The sequence below is a fragment of the Pan paniscus genome, chromosome 7 (assembly GCF_029289425.2).
Source record: "Pan paniscus chromosome 7, NHGRI_mPanPan1-v2.0_pri, whole genome shotgun sequence".
Classification (NCBI taxonomy): Eukaryota; Metazoa; Chordata; class Mammalia; order Primates; family Hominidae; genus Pan; species Pan paniscus.
The window spans coordinates 89430509-89450945 of NC_073256.2; the positions used below are offsets into that span (position 1 = coordinate 89430509).

The 20437-nt window shown below is 38.0% G+C and overlaps 1 protein-coding gene across 18 annotated transcripts in view; it reads right to left on the minus strand.

Moving 5' to 3' along the window:
* The window catches only part of STAU2 (staufen double-stranded RNA binding protein 2), a 324824-nt gene that overhangs the window by 263327 nt on the left and 41060 nt on the right, over positions 1-20437 (minus strand). For 16 of the 18 annotated variants that reach the window (XR_008626426.1, XR_008626424.2, XR_010112957.1 and 13 more), the window contains one exon: positions 8188-8347. The exons of 1 other annotated variant lie outside the window; for it this stretch is intronic. Coding sequence is in view for 11 of the 17 variants with exons in the window: in XM_024929783.4 (XP_024785551.1) it covers positions 8188-8347 (160 nt within the window). In the remaining 6 variants the exon portion in view is untranslated. Of the gene's footprint in view, positions 1-7712; positions 7850-8187; positions 8348-20437 lie in introns of those variants that run through there. One more of the 18 variants, XM_034966241.3, reaches the window with a different exon arrangement.

Consider the following 20437-nt stretch of genomic DNA (forward strand, 5'->3'; position numbering starts at 1 on the left):
CACATCAAGGGATTATCCCGTGGGATAAAAGAATCTGAACAGCAGATTCAAGATCTTGCCTCTGACACAGTATATCCAAATGAGAAGGAACCAGAAAAACAATTCTGGTAATATGACAAAACAAGGTTCTATAACACCCTCAAAAGATCACACTAGTTCACCAGCGATGGATCCAAACCAAGAAGAAATATCTGAATTACCAGAAAAAGAATTCAGTAGGTCGGTTATTAAGCAGCTCAAGGAGGCACTAGAGAAAGGTGAAAGGCAACTTAAAGAAATTTTTAAAATAATACAAGACATGGATGAAAAAATTTCCAGAGAAATAGAATCATAAATAAAAAAGAGTCACAACTTCTGAAAATGAAAGACACACTTAGAGGCATGCAAAATATACGGCAAAGTTTCAACAATAGAATCAAACAAGCAGAAGAAAGAACTTCAGAGCTCAAAGACAAGGCCTAATGAAATTAACCCAATCTGACACAGACAAAGGAAAAAGAATTTTAAAAAATGAACAAAGCCTCCAAGAAGTTTGGGATTATGTTAAACAACCAAACCTAAGAATAAGTGGTGTTCCTGAGGAAGAAGAAAAATCTAAAAGTTTGGAAAACTTATTTGAGGGAATAATCAAGGAAAACTTCCCTGGCCTTGCTGGAGAGCTAGACATCCAAATACAAGAAGGTCAAGGAACACCCAGAGAATTCATTGCAAAAAGATCATCACCTAGGCACACAGTCAATCAGGTTATCTAAAGTCAAGTCAAAGGAAATAATCTTAAGATCTGTGAGGCAAAAGCACCAGGTAACCTATAAAGAAAAACCTATCTGATAAATAGCAGATTTCTCAGCATAAAATCTACAAGCCAGATGGAATTGAGGTCCTATCTTTAGCCTCCTTAAATAAAATAATTATCAGTCAAGAATTTTATGTCCAGTGAAACTAAGCTTCATTAATGAAGGAAAGATAAAGTATTTTTCAGGCAAACAAATGCTGAGAGAATTTGCCACTATCAAGTCAGCACTAAAGAAGTAATAAAATGAATTATTAAATCTTGAAACAAAGCCTCAGAATACACCAAAACAGAACCTCCTTAAAGCATAAATCTCACAGGGCCTATAAAACAATAACACAATGAGAAAAAACAGACAAAAGGTACTGGGACAACAACTAGCACAATGGATAGAATAGTACCTCACATCTTAATACTAATGTTGAATGTAAATGGCCTAAATGCTCCACTTAAAAGATACAGAATGGCAGAATGGATAAGAATTCACCAACCAAGTATCTGCTGTTTTCAAGGGACTCACCTAACACATAAGGACTCACATAAACTGAAGGTAAAGGGGTAGAAAGAGATATTTCATGCAAACAGACACCAAAAGCCAGCAGTAGCTATTCCTACATCAGATAAAACAGACTTTAAAGCAACAGTTAAAAATGACAAAGAGGGACATTACATAATGATAAAAGGACTAGTCCAACAGGAAAATATCACAATCCTAAATATAAATGCACCTAACACTGGAGTTCCCAATTTATAAAACAATTACTACTAGACCTTAATAAATGAGACAGAGGGCAAAATAATAATAGTGAGGGACTTCAATACTCCACTGACAGCACTAGACAGGTCGTTAAGACAGAAAGTCAACAAAAAAACAATGGACTTAAACTATACCCTACAACAAATGGATTTAACAGATATATACAGAACATTCTACCCAACAACTGCAAAATGCACATTGTATTCATCAACACATGGAACATATTCCAAGACAGACCACATAAGCCACAAAACAAGTCACAGTATATTTAAGAAAATCAAAATTATATCAAGTACTCTCTCAGACCACAGTGGCATAAAATTGGACATCAACTGCAAAAGGAACACTCAAAAAGCATGCAAATACATGGAAATTAAATAACCTGCTCCTGAATGATTGTTGGGTCAACGATGAAATCAAAATGGAAATTTAAGAATTTGAACTGAATGATAATAGTGACACAACTTATCAAAACCTCTGGGATACAGAAAAAGTGGTGCTAAGAGCAAAGTTTACAGCACTGAATGCCTGCATGAAAAAGTCTGAAAGAGCACAAATAAGACAATCTAAGGTCACACCTCAAGAACTAGAGAAACAAGAACAAACCAAACCCAGCAGAAGAAAAGAAATAACAAAGATGAGAGCAGAACTAAATGAAATTGAAACAAAAGAAATACAAAAGATAAATAAAACAAAAAGTTGGTTCTTTGAAAAGATAAACAAAATTGATAGAACATTAGCAAGATTAACCAAAAAAAGAAGACAGAAGATCCAAATAAGCTCAATTAGAAACAAACAGGAGATATAACAACTGATACCAGAGAAATACAAAATATCATTCAAGGCTACTATGAACACCTTTACACACACAAACTAGAAAACCTAGAGGAGCTGGATAAATTCCTGGAAATATACAACCCTTCTAGGTTAAACCAGGAAGAAACAGAAACTCTGAACTGACCACAGCAAGACTGAAATGGTAATTTTAAAACTGACAACAACAATAAAAAAAGCCCAGGACCAGACAGATTCACAGCTGAATTCCAACAGACTTTCAAAAAAAGAACTGGTCTTAATCCTATTGGCACTATTCCAAAAGACAGAGAAAGAGGGAATCCTCCCTAAATCATTCAATGAAGCCATTATCACCCTAATACCAAAAACAGGGAAGGACATAACAAAAAAAGAAAGCCACAGACCAATATCCCTGATGAACATAGATGCAAAAAATCCTCAACAAAATATAAGCTAACTGAATCCAACAGCATATCGAAAAGGTAATTCACCATGAACAAGTGGGTTTCATACCAGGGATGCAGGGATAGTTTAACGTCCACAAGTCAATAAATGTGATACACCACAGAAACAGAATTAAAAACAAAAATCACATGACATCTCAACAAAGAAAAAGCATTTTACAAAATCCAGCATCCCTATATGATTAAAACCCTCAGCAAAATCGGCATTGAAGGGACATAGCTTAAGGTAATAAAAGCATCTATAACAAACCCATAGCCAACGTTATACTGAACAGGGAACAAGTTGAAAGCATTCCCCCTGAGAACTGGAACAAGACAAAGATGCCCACTTTCACCACTTCTATTCAACACAGTACTGGAAGTCCTAGCCGGAGCAATCGACAAGAGAAAGAAATAAAGGGCATCCAAATCGATAAAGAGGAAGTCAAACTGTTGCTGTTTGCTGATGATATGATCGTATACCTAGAAAACCCTAATGACTCAACCAAAAAGCTCCTAGATCTGATAAATGAATTCAGTAAAGTTTCAAGATACAAAATAAACGTACACAAGTCAGTAGCTCTGCTATACACCAACAGCGACCAAGCTGAGAATCAAATCAAGAACTCAAACCCTTTCACAATAGCTGCAAAAAAATGAAATACTTAGGAATGTACCTAATGAAGAAGGTGGAAAGAACTCTACGACAAAAACTACAAAACACTGCTGAAAGAAATCATAGAGGATACAAACAAATGGAAGCACATCCCAAACTCTTGGATGGGTAGAATCAATATTGTGGAAATAGCATACTGCCAAAAGCAATCTACAAATTCTATGCAATTCGCATCAAAATACCATCATCATTTTTCACACTACTAGAAAAAACAATGCTAAAATTCATATGGAACCAAGAAAGAGCCCACATAACAAAAGCAAGACTAAGCATAATGAGCAAATCTGGAGGCATCACATTACCTGACTTCATACTATATTATAAGGCTATAGTCTCCAAAACAGCACGATACTGCTATAAAAATAGGCACATAAACCAATGGCACAGAATAGAGAACCCAGAAATAAAGCCCAATACTTAGAGCAAACTGATTTTCATCACAGCACACAAAAAATATAAAGTGGGGAAAGGACATCCTATTCAACAAACGGTGCTGGGATAATTGGCAAGTCACATGGAGAAGAATGAAACTGGATCCTCATCTCTCACTTGATACAAAAATTAACTCAAGATGGATCAAAGACTTAAATCAAGACCTGAAACCATAAAAATTCTAGAAGATAACATTGGAAAAACTCTTCTAGACATTGGCTTAGGCAAAGGCTTCATGACCAAGAACCCAAAAGCAAATGCAACAAAAACAAAGATAAACAGATGGGACTTAATTAAACTAAAAAGCTTCTGCACAGTTAAATAAATAATCAGCAGAGTAAACACACAACCCATAGAGTAGGAGAAAATCTTCACAAACTATGTATCTGACAAAGGACTAATATCCAGAATCTACAAGGAACTCAAATCCCCAAGAAAAAAATAATGCCATCAAAAAGTCAGCTAAGGACATGAATAGATAATTCTCAAAAGAAAATATACAAATGGCCAACAAACATGAAAAAATGTTCAACATCATGAATTATTAGGGAAATGCAAATCAAAACCACAATGCAATACCAACTGATGTGGTTTGGCTGTGTCCCCACCCAAATCTCATCTTGAATTGTAATCCCCATAATCTCCATGTGTCAAGGGAGAGACAAGGTGGAGGTAATTTGAATCATGGGGGCAGTTTCCCCCTTGCTGTTTCCATGATAGTGACTGAGTTCTCACAAGATCTGATAGTTTTGTAAGGGTTTGGCAAGTTCCTCCTTCAGTCTCTTTCTCTCTTGCCACCTTATGAAGAAGATGCCTGCCTCCCATTCACCTTTAACCATGACTGTAAGTTTCCTGAGGCCTCTCCAGCCATATAGAACTGTGAGTCAATTAAACTTCCTCCTTTCCTTCATAAATTACCCAGAATCAGGAAGTTCTTTATAGCAGTGTGAGAACAGACTAACACACCACCTTACTCCTGCAAGAATGGCCATAATTTAAAAATAAAAAAATAAAGGATGTTGGCGTGGATGTGGTGAAAAGAAACACTTTTTTTTTTCTTTTTTTTTTTTGAGATGGAGCCTCGCTCTGTCACCAGGCTGGAGTGCAGTGGTGCGATCTCAGCTCACTGCAACCTCCGCCTCCCGGGTTCACACCATTCTCCTGCCTCAGCCTCCCAAGTAGCTTGGACTAAAGGGGCCCGCCACTGCCCGGCTAATTATTTTTGTATTTTTAGTAGAGACGGGGTTTCACCGTGTTAGCCAGGATGGTCTCGATCTCCTAACCTCGTGATCTGCCCACCTCAGTCTCCCAAAGTGCTGGGATTACAGGCATGAGCCACTGCGCCCAGCCGAAAAGAAACACTTTTACACCACTGGTGGGAATGTCAACTAGTAAAACCACTATGGAAAACAGTATGGAGATTCCTTAAAGAACTAAAAGTAGAACTACCATTTGATCCAGCAATCCCACTACTGGGTATGAAAATAAGTCATTATATGAAAGAGACACTTGTATACACATGTTTATAGCAGCACAATTCACAATTGCGAAAACATAAAACCAGCCCAAATGCCCACCAATCAACGAACAGATGAAGAAAATGTGGTGTACATATATACCATAGAATACTACTCAGCCATAAAAAGGAATGAAATAATGGCATTTACAGCTAACTGGATGGAGTTGGAGACCATTATTCTAAGTAAAGTAACACAGGAATGGAAAACCAAATGTAGTATGTTCTCATAAATGGGAGGTAAGCTATAAGGACACAAAGGCATTGAGAATGATACAATGGGCCGGGTGCGGTGGCTCACGCCTGTAATCCCAACACTTTGGGAGGCCGAAGCAGGTGGATCACGAAGTCAGGAGATGGAGACCATCCTGGCTAACATGGTGAAACCCTGTCTCTACTAAAAATACAAAAAAATTAGGCCAGGCACAGTGGCTCACACCTGTAATCTCAGCACTTTGGGAGGCCGGGGGGGGCAGATCATGAGGTCAGGAGATCGAGACCATCCTGGCTAACACAGTGAACCCCATCTCTACTAAAAATACAAAAAATTAGTCAGGCGTGGTGGCACATGCCTGTAGTCCCAGCTACTTGGGAGGCTGAGGGAGAAGAACTGCTTGAACCCGGGAGGCAGAGGTTACAGTGAGCCGAGATTGCACCACTGCACTCCAGCCTGGTGACAGAGCGAGACTCCATCTCAAAAAAAAAAAAAAAAAGAAATACAACAGACTTTGGGGACTCTGGGAGAAGGTTGGGAGGGGAATGAGGGGTAAAGACTACACATTGGGTACAGCATACACTGCATGGGTGATGGGTGCAACAAAATCTCAGAAATCATCACGGAAGAATTTATCAATGTAACCGAATACCACCTGTTCCCCAAAAACTATTGAAATAAAAAAAAAAAAGATAATGACATATAATGTTGTTGGTATTGTATGCAATTAGAACAACTCTTCAAAATTATTCTTAGGAGCTTAAAATTAGAACAGTAATTTACTTAGCAGTATTTTACATGCAGGTGGTTTGCGGAATTTGTGATGGGGTTTCTTTCTTTTTTTTTTTCTTTTGAGACAGAGTCTTGCTCTGTCGCCCAGGCTGGAGTGTAGTGGCGTGATCTCGGCTCACTGAAACCTCCGCCTGCCAGGTTCAAGCAATTCTCCTGCCTCAACCTCCTAAGTAGTGGCGACTACAGGCATGCGCCACCATGCCCGGCCAATTTTTGTATTTTTAGTAGAGACAGGGTTTCACCATGCTGGCCAGCCTATATATAAATATATAGTTTTATATATTATATAAATTTATATAAATTATATTTATATAATTATGTATAATTATATAATATATACAATATATATAATAATTTTTTTAATTTAAATATAAATTAATTTAAATATAAATTAATTTATATTTCTATTAATTTATATTTATAAAATTTATATTTATAATTATAAATATAAATTATATTTATAATTATAAATATAAATATAAATTATATTTATAATTATATTTATAAAAATAATATATTTATATTTAAATTGATTTAAATATAAATATATATTTATAATATATAAATATATTATATATAATATATAAAATAAAATATTATATATAATTATATAATATATAAAATATAGTTTTATATATATAACTATATATTTAAACTATATATTTAAAAAGAGAAATTAATCATTTTTTGTAATTTTTTTTTTTGCAGGGGTAGAAACAAGGTCTTGCTATATTGCCCAGGCTGCTCTCAAATTCTTGGGTTCAAGCAATCCTCTTACCCAGGCCTCCCAAAGTGCTAGGATTACAGGTGGGAGCCACTGCACCAGGCCACTATCATTTTTGTTTGTTTGTTTTTTGAGACGGAGTCTCACTCTGTCGCCCAGGCTGGAGTGCAGTGGCAGGATCTTGGCTCACTGCAACCTCCGCCTCCCGGGTTCACGCCATTCTCCTGCCTCGGCCTCCTGAGTAGCTGGGACTACAGGCACCCGCCACCATGTCCAGCTAATTTTTTTGTATTTTTTTAGTAGAGACAGGGTTTCACTGTGTTAGCCAGGATGGTCTCAATCTCCTGACCTCGTGATCCACCTGCCTCGGCCTCCCAAAGTGCTGGGATGACAGGCGTGAGCCACCGCACCCGGCCTACTATCTTTACTTTAAAAAAAAAAACTCAGTCAAATTTTCTGTGCTTTGTATTCAAATATGTTTTTGCCAACATTAAAAAAGTAAACAATGCACTTTTATAGTATCCACTAAAGCAAATTTTAAAAACAATTACAATTACTTTTTCATCCTCTCACCTTCATTTTTTTTTTTTTTTTTTGAGATGGAGTTTCGCTCTTGTTGCCCAGGCTGGAGTGCAATGGCGCGATCTTGGCTCACTGCAACCTCCATCTCCCAGATTCAAGCAATTCTCCTGCCTCAGCCTCCTGGGTAGCTGGAATTATAGGCACCTGGCTAATTTTTTATATTTTTAGTAGAGACAGGGTTTCACCATGTTGGCCAGGATGGTCTCGAACTCATTACCTAACGTGATCCACCCGCCTCGGCCTCCCAAAGTGCTGGGATTACAGGCGTGAGCCAACGCACCAAGCCTCCTTCAGTTATTTTTATGCTGCCGTGTGTGTGTGTGTGTGTGTGTGTGTGTGTGTGTAGGTATGGGCATATGTGTACTATTAATACTTGCTCACTCTGTTACTAGCCTACTATAAATGAAACATACAACAAGCAGAACACACATAGCAGACAACATAACAGAAGGAGTCACTGCCATACCTGGGTTATTGTTAACATTACTTTTGGGTGGCTTCTGAACTGGTTTGGGAAGCGTAGATTCAGTCAAAGCTTTATTGGCAACAGCCTGTTGAGCCTTCTTTATACTGCTGCCTTCGGATTCCCATGTCTGCTCACCAAGACTCAGCTGCACTGAGAACATCTTAGAAAAACATAAATAGACAAAGAAAACATTAAGACTTTTCCAAGAAATAAAATTGGCTGTCTGAGAGAAAAATAAACATCATAGAATCAGAATTTTAGAGCTAGAGGTGACCTTACCTACAGATCATTTGCAACAAAATCTTACTCTACCTAGTGAAGAAATTTTAAGAGAGTACCAAATTCTGTTCTATCCTATCCAAAAGCTTAGTAGCAGATCTAGGTGTACATTCTGGGTAGAATAAATCAAGAAGCAATCTTTCCTCTAAATGGAATCACAATGTTAATGTCATTCAAATGGTCCTCAGAAAAGCAGAATAAGTAGAAATAATAAGAGAAACTGTAAGAGAAGCCAAAAGACCATGTGTCTATAATACTTTTATAAAATCTAATTCCTTGAATGTTACATTTAGCACAATCTAGGCAATGAGTCAGGCAATTCTATTAAATATTATACTACCAAAAAACTCTGAATCTCCACAACAAACATTGAGCCAATCACTAAATTCTGTCCATTTTAACATCATAAATATTTCTCAAATCTTCTTCCTCTCTCTGCCAACTGGATCTAGCCTTTCATCATCTTTAGCTTGGACATAATATTCTTCCAGCTGATCACTGCTAAAACTATCTTTCTAAAACACAAATCCAATTTCATCACCCCAATCAACATCAGGTTAAAACCCTTCAACTGTTCCTGTTTTAGCATGGCACAAAGGCTCTACCTGTGCATCCTCATCTCACACACATCCTTCCACTAACATGCCCTGAATTCCATTCTCACTGTATTTCCATACGAGCCCCCAAACCTATTCTTCACCTTTAAAATTCAGAATCAAGTTACATGATATGCGCATAATTGGTTTCACTCCAGACTGCATATTACTTTCTAGGAATACTAAGTATTAACTTAAAATTACTTATTACAAAAAAATATATATTATTGCAGAAAGGAGATCAGATAGAAAATACCTTCACTAAGTTAGCATCACCAATAATCATAGAAATTGACGTCATGTGCCCCCTGATACAATCCAGTGAGAAGTATACATCAACAACCATGTACTATTCTTGGCCAAAAATGTTTAATCTGAATCTAATCACAGGGAAACAACCAGGGAGATCTAGATTACGGGACATTCTATAAAACAAATGGCCTAGGCTCCAAAAATGTCCATGTCATAAAAGGAAAAAAAAAAAAAAAGAATGCAGGGAGGACCCTAAAGAGACATGAAGGCCATGCACAGTGGCTCACGCCTGTAATCCCAGCACTTTGGGAAGCTGAGATGGGCGGATCACAAGGTCAGGAGATTGAGACCATCCTGGCTAACACAGTGAATCCCCGTCCCTACTAAAAATACAAAAAAATTAGCCAGACGTGGTGGCGGGTGCCTGTAGTCCCAGCTACTCAGGAGGCTGAGGCAGGAGAATGGCATGAACCCGGGAGGCGGAGCTTGCAGTGAGCCGAGATTGCGCCACTGCACTCCAGCCTGGGTGACAGAGCGAGACTCTGTCTCAAAAAAAGAAAAAAAAAAGGAAAAGAAAAGAGACATGATAATACCATGCAAGATCCTTCATTATATCTAAAATGGGAAGGGGAAAAAAAGCTATAAAGGACATTCAGAGGACAACTGGGGAAATGTGACTATGAACTATACATTAAGTAATAGGTTTAGCCAGGATTAAATTTCTTGTGTGATTAACAGTATTGTGGTTATGAAGAACGTCTTTAGTCTTACAAGATAGATATGTAAGTATTTAAGAGTGAAGTGTCATGGTAGCTGAAATTTACTTTCAAATTGTTCAAGGAAAAAGTATATGTCAATATAGAGGGAGCAAGAAATAAAGTAATGTGGCAAATAAATTAACGATCGGTGAATCTAAACCATACATGAGTGTCTATTACACCACTCTTTCCATTTTTTCTGTAGATTTTTAATTAATCAAAATAGAGAATTGGGATTTGTCATTTGAAATTCACAATATAAACATACCTGTTTAAAGTGATTAAATTTTCTTTTATTCTAATTCAGTTTAAAATATATACCTAATATGTATCTTTAATACTCTCTCTGGTTTCAGAATGATTTTTCAATGACTAGCTCTTTGTTTTTCTTCAAATTTTGGTATTTAACAAAGAACTTTGCCACAAAGTAAGAAAGTTTAAAGGTTTCACATGATATATATAATATACATACTCTTGCATATAGCTCATATGCTTGAAAACAGAAATACCCACATAAATGACCTTGAGATTCCTGATTGCATCAGGAAAGCATATTAAATTTACTCTGCATGTCTCCAGACCTGACCTCTCCTAAACAACAATCACATAAATCTAACTGTCTACTTGGTATTTCCACAAACTCAAGAGGTAAAAGGTCAAACAAAACACTGCCTCCTCCACTCTACCCCCTCCAAATCAGTTCATACCCCAAAATGTTTCATCCATTATCTCCCAACAGTTCAGGTTCAAACCTCATTAGTTTCGTTTATCCTTGCCTTCCTAAGGCTTATTTAACATCTCATAACTCTTCGTTGTAATTTATATTGTCACCTCCTTAGTCTAAGGTTTCTATAAACTCAGACTCAGTATACTTCACTTAGCTCCTATCTCTAATCTTTCCTGCCTCCTAATCATCCAGATGTCACCATTTTCCCAATCTCATGAGCCAGACACCTTTGAGAGGTCTTCCCTTCTCTCCTGCTTTTAACAACTACTGATTCAACTTAAATGTTTTTCAGACCTGGCCTCCTCTCTTTATATTAAGATATATACATGCACCAATGTCTTAGAGGACAATATCAGTATCTCTCCCCTAAACTACCACAACACCACCTGTGGTATATAAGAAATATGTATTTGGTCTCTGGCCCTGGTTCCTAACACAGAGCTCCCAAAACCTTGTACTTTCCAGAAGGATAGGAGAACTAGGAGCATTTTTGTTCTAATATTTGGTCTTTGATCCCAATTTCTAACACAGAGCTCTTAAATTCCTTGGAATTTCCTGGGTGATAGGAAATTTTTATTCTAATGAGCCAACTCTTGGCAAGCCCCTGGATAGAGAGCTAGTCTGAGGGCCAGTCACCAGAAAAACTAAGCCATGGTTAGAAACTTCATTTTTAGCCCCATCCCATTCCTATCCACCATGGAGGAAAGAGAGGCTGGAGACTGAGTTAATAATCGATCATGCCTATGTGACGGAGCCTCCATAAATATCCCTAAAAGATAGGGTACAAAAAGCTTGCAGGCTGGTGAACACACTGAGGTGCTGCAGGGTGGCACACCCAGACAGGGCTTGGAAGCTCCATTTCCCTTCTCACACACTTCATCCTATGTACTTCTTTTTTTTCCCCCCCGGAGATGGAGTCTTGCTCTGTCGCCAAGGCTGGAGTGCAGTGGCACAATCTCGGCTCACTGCAACCTCCGCCTCCCAAGTTCAAGTGATTCTCCTACCTCAGCCCCCCAAGTAGCTGGCATCACAGGCACAAGCCACCATGCCGGGCTAATTTTTGTATTTTTAGTAGAGACAGGGTTTCACCACGTTGGCCAGGCTGGTCTCGAACTCTTGACCTCGTGATTCACCCACCTCAGCCTCCCAAAGTGCTGGGATTACAGGCGTGAGCCACCGCGCCGGCCCTCCTATGTACTCTTTATCTGGCTGTTCACCTATATACTTTAGACTATCCTTTATAATAAACTAGTAAATATAAGTGTGTGTTCCCCTGAGTCTTGTGAGCTGTTGTAACAAATTATGGAACCTGAGAAGAGGGTGCTGAGAATCCCCGGTTTATAGCCAGTTGGTCACAAGTTTAGAAGACCCAGATTTGTGACTGTCATGTGAGGTGAGAGCAGTGTTGTGGGACTGAGCCCTTAACCTGCAGGGTCTGCACTAACCGTGGGCAGTTAGTGTCAGAATTTAGTTAAATAGTAGGACATCCAGTCAATGTATGGGGACAATTGCAGAATTCGCTGGTGTGGAAAAAAACCCCACATATTTAGTGTCAGAAATGAAGTGTTACAGCCAGGTGTGGTGGCTTATGCCTGGAATCCCAGCACTTTGGGAGGCCAAGGTGGGAGGATCACTTGAGCTCAGAAGTTCGAGACCAGCCTGGGCAACACAGGGAGACCTCAGCACTACCACAAATGTAAAAAATTATCCAGGCATGGTGGTGCGCACCTATACTCCCAGCTACTGAGGAGGCTGAAGCAGGGGGATCCCTTGAGCCCAGGAGATGAATGCTGCAGTGAGCTATGACTGCACAACTGCACTCCAGCCTAGGCAACACAGCAAGACCCTATCTTGGAAACAAATTTTTTAATTTAAAAAAAAGTGTTGGAAGTATAGAAAAAAATTTCTTTTTACTATCTTAAAGCAATTCCCTTAATATGACTTTCCCATTCAAACTACCATTCTTACCACCATCGACATGAACATTCTGTAAAACCATCAACATGAACATTCTGTAAAATATAAGTATTTCCAAGGCAATCCTATGCTTTTCTACAATCTCTCTTAAGATTCCTACTACAGTAAAAAGTGTAGTAATTTTAAGACGGAATGCTGGAGACACACTGTTTATGAATTTAAGCCTTGGTTTCACCATTTACTATGTACAACACTGGGAAGTTAATTATTCTTTCTAACTCTCAGCTTCTTACCTCTTTAGTGAAATGAGGCTAATAAGAACACACAGTTAGTTGTGAAAATTAGAACAAAATGGTGTAAACACCCCCACTTGAAAGTCAGAGATTGTCAAACTAGATAAAAATGCAAAATCAAACTACATGCTACCTACAAAAACTGTACTTCAAATATAAAAGCACATATAGTTTTAAAGTAATAAGAGAAAAACATATACTGACATAAATCAAGGAGAAATTAGAATGGCTATATTAATATCAGACTAAGTGGATTCCAGAGTAAAGACTATTACCAGTGGTAACGAAGGTCATTTCATATGAATAAAGAAAGCAATTAAGAAGACATTGATATCCTAAACATTTAGGCACCTAATAACACAGCTTAAATAAATGAAGCAAAAACTGACAAAACTTAAACTATAAAATTGACAATTAAAGTCAGATTCAATACTCCTTATCAAAAACTGATATAACAAGCAAAAAAAATCACCAAGAATATAGTACAGTTGAACAACACTATCAGCCAACACAGTCTTATCAACACTGTTAGAATACTCCAACCAAGAAAAGCAGAATATACACTTGTTCTCAATTGTTCACAGGACATTTACCAAGACAGACCATATTCTGGGCCATAAAATAAGTCTCAATAAATACAAAGAATTCAGACCACACACAAAGTATGTTCATTGGGTAAAGTTACAGAAGAGGGTAGAGTAAAATTACAGAGGAGGGTAGAGCAAGATGGTGGAACAAAAGCCTATATATCATTCATCACGCCCAGTGGAACACCAAATTTTAACAACTATGGACACAAAAAAGCACCGTTACAAGAAACAAAAATCAGGTGAACAATCACAGTGTCTGGCTTTAACTTCATATTGCCAAAAGAGGCATTGAGGAGGGTAGGAGAGTCTTGAATCACCAACATCAACCCTCTCCCACACTCCCAGCAGCAGCCATGTGGCGTGGAGAGAAAATCTGTACACTTTGAGGGAGGAGAGCACAGCTATTGGAAAACAGTACATTAAACTCAGCGCTGCCCTGTCACAGCAGACAATGAAAATGTGCTGGACTCAGCCAGCACCTGCACAGGGAGGGAGGATTTGGACCAGCACTAGCTGGAGGGGAATTGCCCATCATAGCAGTTGGAACTTGAATTTCTTGGCAAGACTTGCCACCACAGGCTGAAGTGCCCCGGGGTCCTAGATAAATCTGAAAGGCAGTCTAGGACACGAGACTGTGCTTCCTAGGCAACTCCTAGTGTGAGGCTGGGCTTAGAGCCAGTGAACTAGGATGGCACGCAACCTAGGGAGACACCAGCTGGAATGGCTAAGGGAGTGCTTATGCCATCCCTCCCCTAACCCCAGGAAGTGCAACTTGTAGCAACGAAAGTATCTACTTCCTTCTGCTTAAGGAGAGGAGAGTGAAGAAAAAAGAGAACTTTGTCTTGCATTTTGGATATCAGCTAAGCCACCATAGGATAAGGCACCAGGCAGAGCCGTGAGGCCCCCATTCCAGGCCCTAGCTCCAAGATAATATTTGTAGACACACCCTGGGCCAGAAAGGAACCCACTGCCTTGAAGGTAAGGACTCAATCCTGGCAGGATTCATTACCTGCTGACCAAAGAACCAATGGGTCCTGAATAATCACCACTGATACCCAAGGAGTATGCAGTGGGCCCTGGGCTCTGACATGTACTGGCTTCAGGGGTGACCCAGCACATTCCCAGCTGTGGTGGCTATTGTGAAAGACTCCTGTTTAAGAAAAGCAGACAGAAAAGTAAAGGGAACATTGTCTTGTGCCCTAGGTACCAGCTCAGCCACAGTGGGAAGAGCAAAAAGCAGGCTCTTGGGGTCCCTGAGTCCACACCTACGCTGGACAGCATTTCCGGATCTACTTCAGGGAGCCCACTGCCCTGAAGAATGAGCCCATGGACCAGTGGTGGTGTTGGTGGCCACACAAGGGGAGGTTCCTCTGCCTGTGGAAAGGGGAGGGAAGAGTGGGAGGGATTTTGTATTATGGATTGAGTGCCAGCTTAGCCACAATAGAAGAAAACATCAGGTAAATTGCCAAGGTTTTTGACTCCAATCCCTGGCTCTCAGACAGCACCTCTGGACACAAGGAAGTGAACGATCTCTACAATGAAAACTATAAAACACTGATGAAAGAAACTGAAGAGGACATGGAAAAATAAATTGGAAGAATCAAAGCAATCTACAGACTCAACGCATTCCCTATCAAAATATCAATGACATTCTTCAGAGAAATAGGAAAAACAATTCTAAAATTTATATGGAATCACAAAAGAACCAGAATAGCCAAAGCTATCCTGAGCAAAAAGAACATAACTGGAGGGACCACATTATCTGACTTCAAATTATACTACAGAGCTATAGAAACCAAAACAACATGGTACTACATAAAAATAAACACACAGACCAATGGAACAGAAGAGAGAATCCAGAAACAAATCCACACACCTACAATGAATTCATTTTTGACAATAGTGTCAAGAACATACACTGGGGAAAAGACAGTCTCTTCAATAAATGGTACTGGGAAAGCTAGATATCCATATGCAGAAAAATGAAACTAGACCCCTATCTATTGCCATACACAAAAAAAATCAAATCAAAATGGATTAAAGACTTAAATCTAAGACCTCAAACTATGAAACTATTACAAGATGACATTAAGGAAAATTTTCAGGATGCTGGAGTGGGCAAACATTTCTTGAGTAATACCCCACAGGCACAGGCAACCAAAGCAACAATGGACAAATGGGATCACATCAAGTTAAAAACCTTCTGCACAGCAAAGGAAACAGTCAACAAAGTGAAGAAACAACCCACAGAATGGGAGAGAAATATGTGCAAACTATCCATCTGACAAGGTATTAATAATCAAAATATATAAGAAGCTCAAATAACTCTATAGGAAAAAAATCTAATAATCCAATTTAAACAACAAACAGGTATATGAAAAGGTGCTCAACATCACTGATCATCAGAGAAATGCAAATCAAAACTACACTGAGATATCATCTTGCTCAAGTTAAAATGGCTTTTATGCAAAAGTCAGGCAATAATAAATGCTGGCAAGGTTGTGGAGAAAAGGGTACCCTCATACGTTGTTAGCAAGAATGTAAATTAGTACAACCACTATGGAGAACAGTTTGGAGGTTCCTCAAAAAACTAAAAATAGAACTACCATGCAATCCAGCAATCCCACTGCTGGGTATATTCCCAAAAGAAAAGAAATCAGTATGTTGAAAAGATATCTACACTCCCATGTTTTTTAGGAGTGCTTACAATAGCTAAGATTTCGAATCAACCTAAGTGTCCATCAATAGATGAATGGATAAAGAGTGGTATTTATACACAATGGAGTACTATTCAGCCATAAAAAAGAATGAGATCCTGTCATTTGCAATAACATGGATAGAACTGGAGGTCACTATGTTAAGTGAAATAAGCCAGGTACAGAGAGACAAACATCGCATGTTCTCACTTATTTGTGAGGTCTAAAAACCAAAACAATTGAATTCACAGAGATAGAGAATAGAAGGATGGTTACTAGAGATTGGGAAAGGTAGCAGGAAGGTTGAGGGGATGGGAAGATGGTTAATGGGTACCAAAAAAAAATTAGTTAGAAAGAATGGATAAGACCTAGTATTTGACAGCACATAGGGGGACTACAGTCAATAATAATTTAATTTTACACTTTAAAATAACTAAAAGAGTATAACTAGATTGTTTGTAACACAAAGGATAAATGCTTGAGGCTTTGGATACCCAATTTCCATTATGTGATTATTATGCATTGCGTGTCTAATCTATGTGAAAAAAAGATTAGTAGCTGCCTGGGGTCTCAGGTACAAAGAGAGATGATTACAACAAGGAATGAGAAAATTTTGTGGGACAATGGAAATGTTCGTTCTTTTTCTTCACATAGATATTTTGGTACATGCAACATACCAAATACGTTGTATGCATTGGGTATACCAAAATATCTCATGTACTTCATAAATATATATACCTCATAAATATATATACCTACTATGTACCCACAAAAATTAAAAATAATTTTTTAATTAAAAAAGAGACAAAGAATATTATTATTGATAAAAGGGTTAATTCATCAAGAAGATAAAACAATTATAAACATATGCACCAAACAACAGAATAAAGAACTTCTCAAAACTGAACAATAAAACAAACCCAATAAAAAATAATGGGCAAAGATCTGAACAGACACTTCACTAAAGGTATACACTGATGACAAACACACAAAAAGATAGCCAGCATTATCAGTCACTACGGAAGTGCAAACTGAAACCACAATGAGATTCCACCACATACCTATTAGAATGGCTAAAATTAGAAAGGCTGACTATATAACCTGTAGGCAAGGGGGCAGAAAAACTAGAACTCTCATACACCGCTGAGGGGAATGTAAAATGGTACAACTATATTTTGCAAAAAAATTTGGCAATGTCTTAAAAAGTTAAACATGCACCTGCTATACGTTCCTGGCACTCTTATTACCAAAGAAATAGAGAAAATAAAATAGAGAAAGAGAAAAGGTAATATATGTCTGATATGGTTTGGATCCATGTCCCCACCCAAATTTCATGTTGGATTGTAATCCCCAATGTTGGAGGTGGGGTCTGGGGACTGGATCATGGGGGCGGATTCCTCATGAATGGTTTAGCGCCATCCCTTGGTACTGTCCTCACAATAGTGAGTTATCATGAGATCTGGTCATATAAAAGTGTGTGGGACCCCCCCAATCCCCACATTGCTCCTGCTTTTACCATATGACATGCCTTTTACTTCCACCATGATTGGAAGCATCCTGAGGCCCCCCCAAAAGCAGATGCTGCTATGCTTCCTGTAGAGCCTGCAGAACCACGAGCTAACTAAACCTCTTTTCTTATAAATTAGCCAGTCTCAAGTATTTATAGCAATACAAGAATGGACTAATACAATGTCTATATGAAGACTTGTATATAGATGTTCAAATTAGCTTTATTATAATAGCAAAAAGCTAAAAACAATCAAAATATCCATCAACAGATGAATGTCCAAAAAACAAAGTGTGCTATATACACATAATGGACTACTCCTCAATAATAAAAAGGAAGAAATACTGACACACACAAAACATGAGCAAACTCAAAATAACTATGCTAAGTGAAAATAGTCTGGTAGGAGTACATACCACTATATGATTACATTTATACAGTTTTAGAAACTGCAAACTCATCTATAGTCACAGAAAGCAGATTAGTAGCTGTGTGGGGTCCCAGGTACAAAGAGAGATGATTACAACAAGGAACGAAAAAATGTTGTAGGACACTGGAAATGTTTGTTCTTTTTTTTCCACATAGATATAAAGCAGAAACAATACTTTTGGCATGGGTTAAATTATGAAAGAAGTCAGTTTGCATTGCTTCAAAAAATGTTCTCCCATCTTTTTAGTATTTTCTCTCTCATGACTCTTTACTACATTTCCCTTCCACTATCCTCACTCTCTTATCCTATACTTCCACTGCAAATGTACATAGAAAGAAAATGATGATTTCATCGTGCCTGAAAATTATGTATTCAAGAGGCACATCCTACAGCTCAAAATCTCTGCTCTAGCCCAATACTCATCAACTGATGAAATCCCCTCATATAACAATCACTACATACAATCAGCCAAATTCAAGATGTAGAACATTTTATAGGACAATTACTCTATTTCTCCAACAAATCAATGTCATAGGAAAAGAGGGGATGGGGATAAAAGGAGTGTTAGTATTAATAAATAAAAGAGACCAAAGAGACATAGCCACCAAATGTAATACATGATCCTTGTTTGGACCCTATTTGAACAAACCAAATGTAAAAAGACATCTCCAAGTCTAATTTAAAAAAAGATGGATACAGACCATGTATTACATAATATTTGGGCTTCTTAATCTACTCATAATGACGGTGTAGTGCGCAATTTTTTTAAAGGTCCTTATCAGTTACAGATGCATACCAAAGCACTTATGAATGAACAGACATAGTTCTTTTAAAAACTTTAGTTCAAAAAAGTGGGTAGGGGATGGTAAATAAATTTATCTTGGCAAAATATTCAATGTTGGTATCTATTTCAAATTTTTCATAATAAATTAAAAGTAAGATTTTTGTTTGTTTTTTGAGACGGAGTCTCCCTCTGTCGCCAGGCTGGAGTGCAGTGGCGCGATCTCAGCTCACGGCAACCTCCGCCTCCCAGGTTCAAGCAATTCTCCTGCCTCAGCCTCCCGAGTAGCTGGGACTAAAGGCTCATGCCACCACGCCTGGCTAATTTTTGTAGTTTTAGTACAGACAGGGTTTCACCATTTTGACCAGGATGATCTCGATCTCCTGATCTCATAATCTGCCCACCTTGGCCTCCCAAAGTGCTGGGATTACAGGCAAAAGTAAGATCTTAAGATGTTGTGGGTTTCATAATGAATGCTATGAGACAAAACTCCTAACAGCATGATATGCACCTTATTTATTTTCAGTGCAGGAACAGTGCCTGCCCCATAGTAAATACTCAACAGACCTTTTGCTAAGGGGTTGTTTTAGTCCTATATATGACTAATAAGCAATGATATAATTATTTGGGTACCTCCATCATCAACACAATGCTTAAGAACTTACAAATCGTCACTCCATTATACCACTTTATGAGGTATTATATTACTCCATTTACAGATAAGAAAACTGAGACTTTAAATTAGTTGTTCAAGGCCACATAAGCTGGGCAATGAAGGGCAAAGATCAAGCTGGGCAACTCTAGCAAAGATTTTTTTTTAAAGACTACTTGGCTTAAGGGCCAGTGGATGACATTGCCTCCCTCAGTGATACCCATTCCAAAGTAAACCATCTCAAAGTATCAGCACTAGTGCAATTTACTTGAAACTTAGCCAGGCTTACCAAAAAATTATCAGAATAGGAAAATAATGGAAAAGAAGAAAATGCCATTTTATGTTATTCATGGCTCTCTTCCTCATATTCTAATTAAAACAGCCTTCTTTCGAGATTTGAGCAAACCAAAACAATAATCTGTAGAAAAAATAACTGTATACAGGTACCTAGGAAATAAACTAATATTACAATAACTCCCATTATTATAAGGTATACTAACTTGTTTCAGAGTTCAATTAAAAACTGAGCAGAAAAATAAAAGAAGACAAAGCAAAGACTAAAATAATTATTTTTTTAATATTCACATGTTAAAAAGTTGTTCAGAATTTGTGATACTCATGGGGGAAGGAGGAAATCATGTAAACGTAAGATAGGCCACTACCTGTCAGCATGATATAAGAGAAGACAATTCCATACCATACTGAAGACATTAACCTCTGTCCTGTGTTTCCAAACTCTGGCTGTACTTTTGAGTCATTTCAGAGCTTTAAA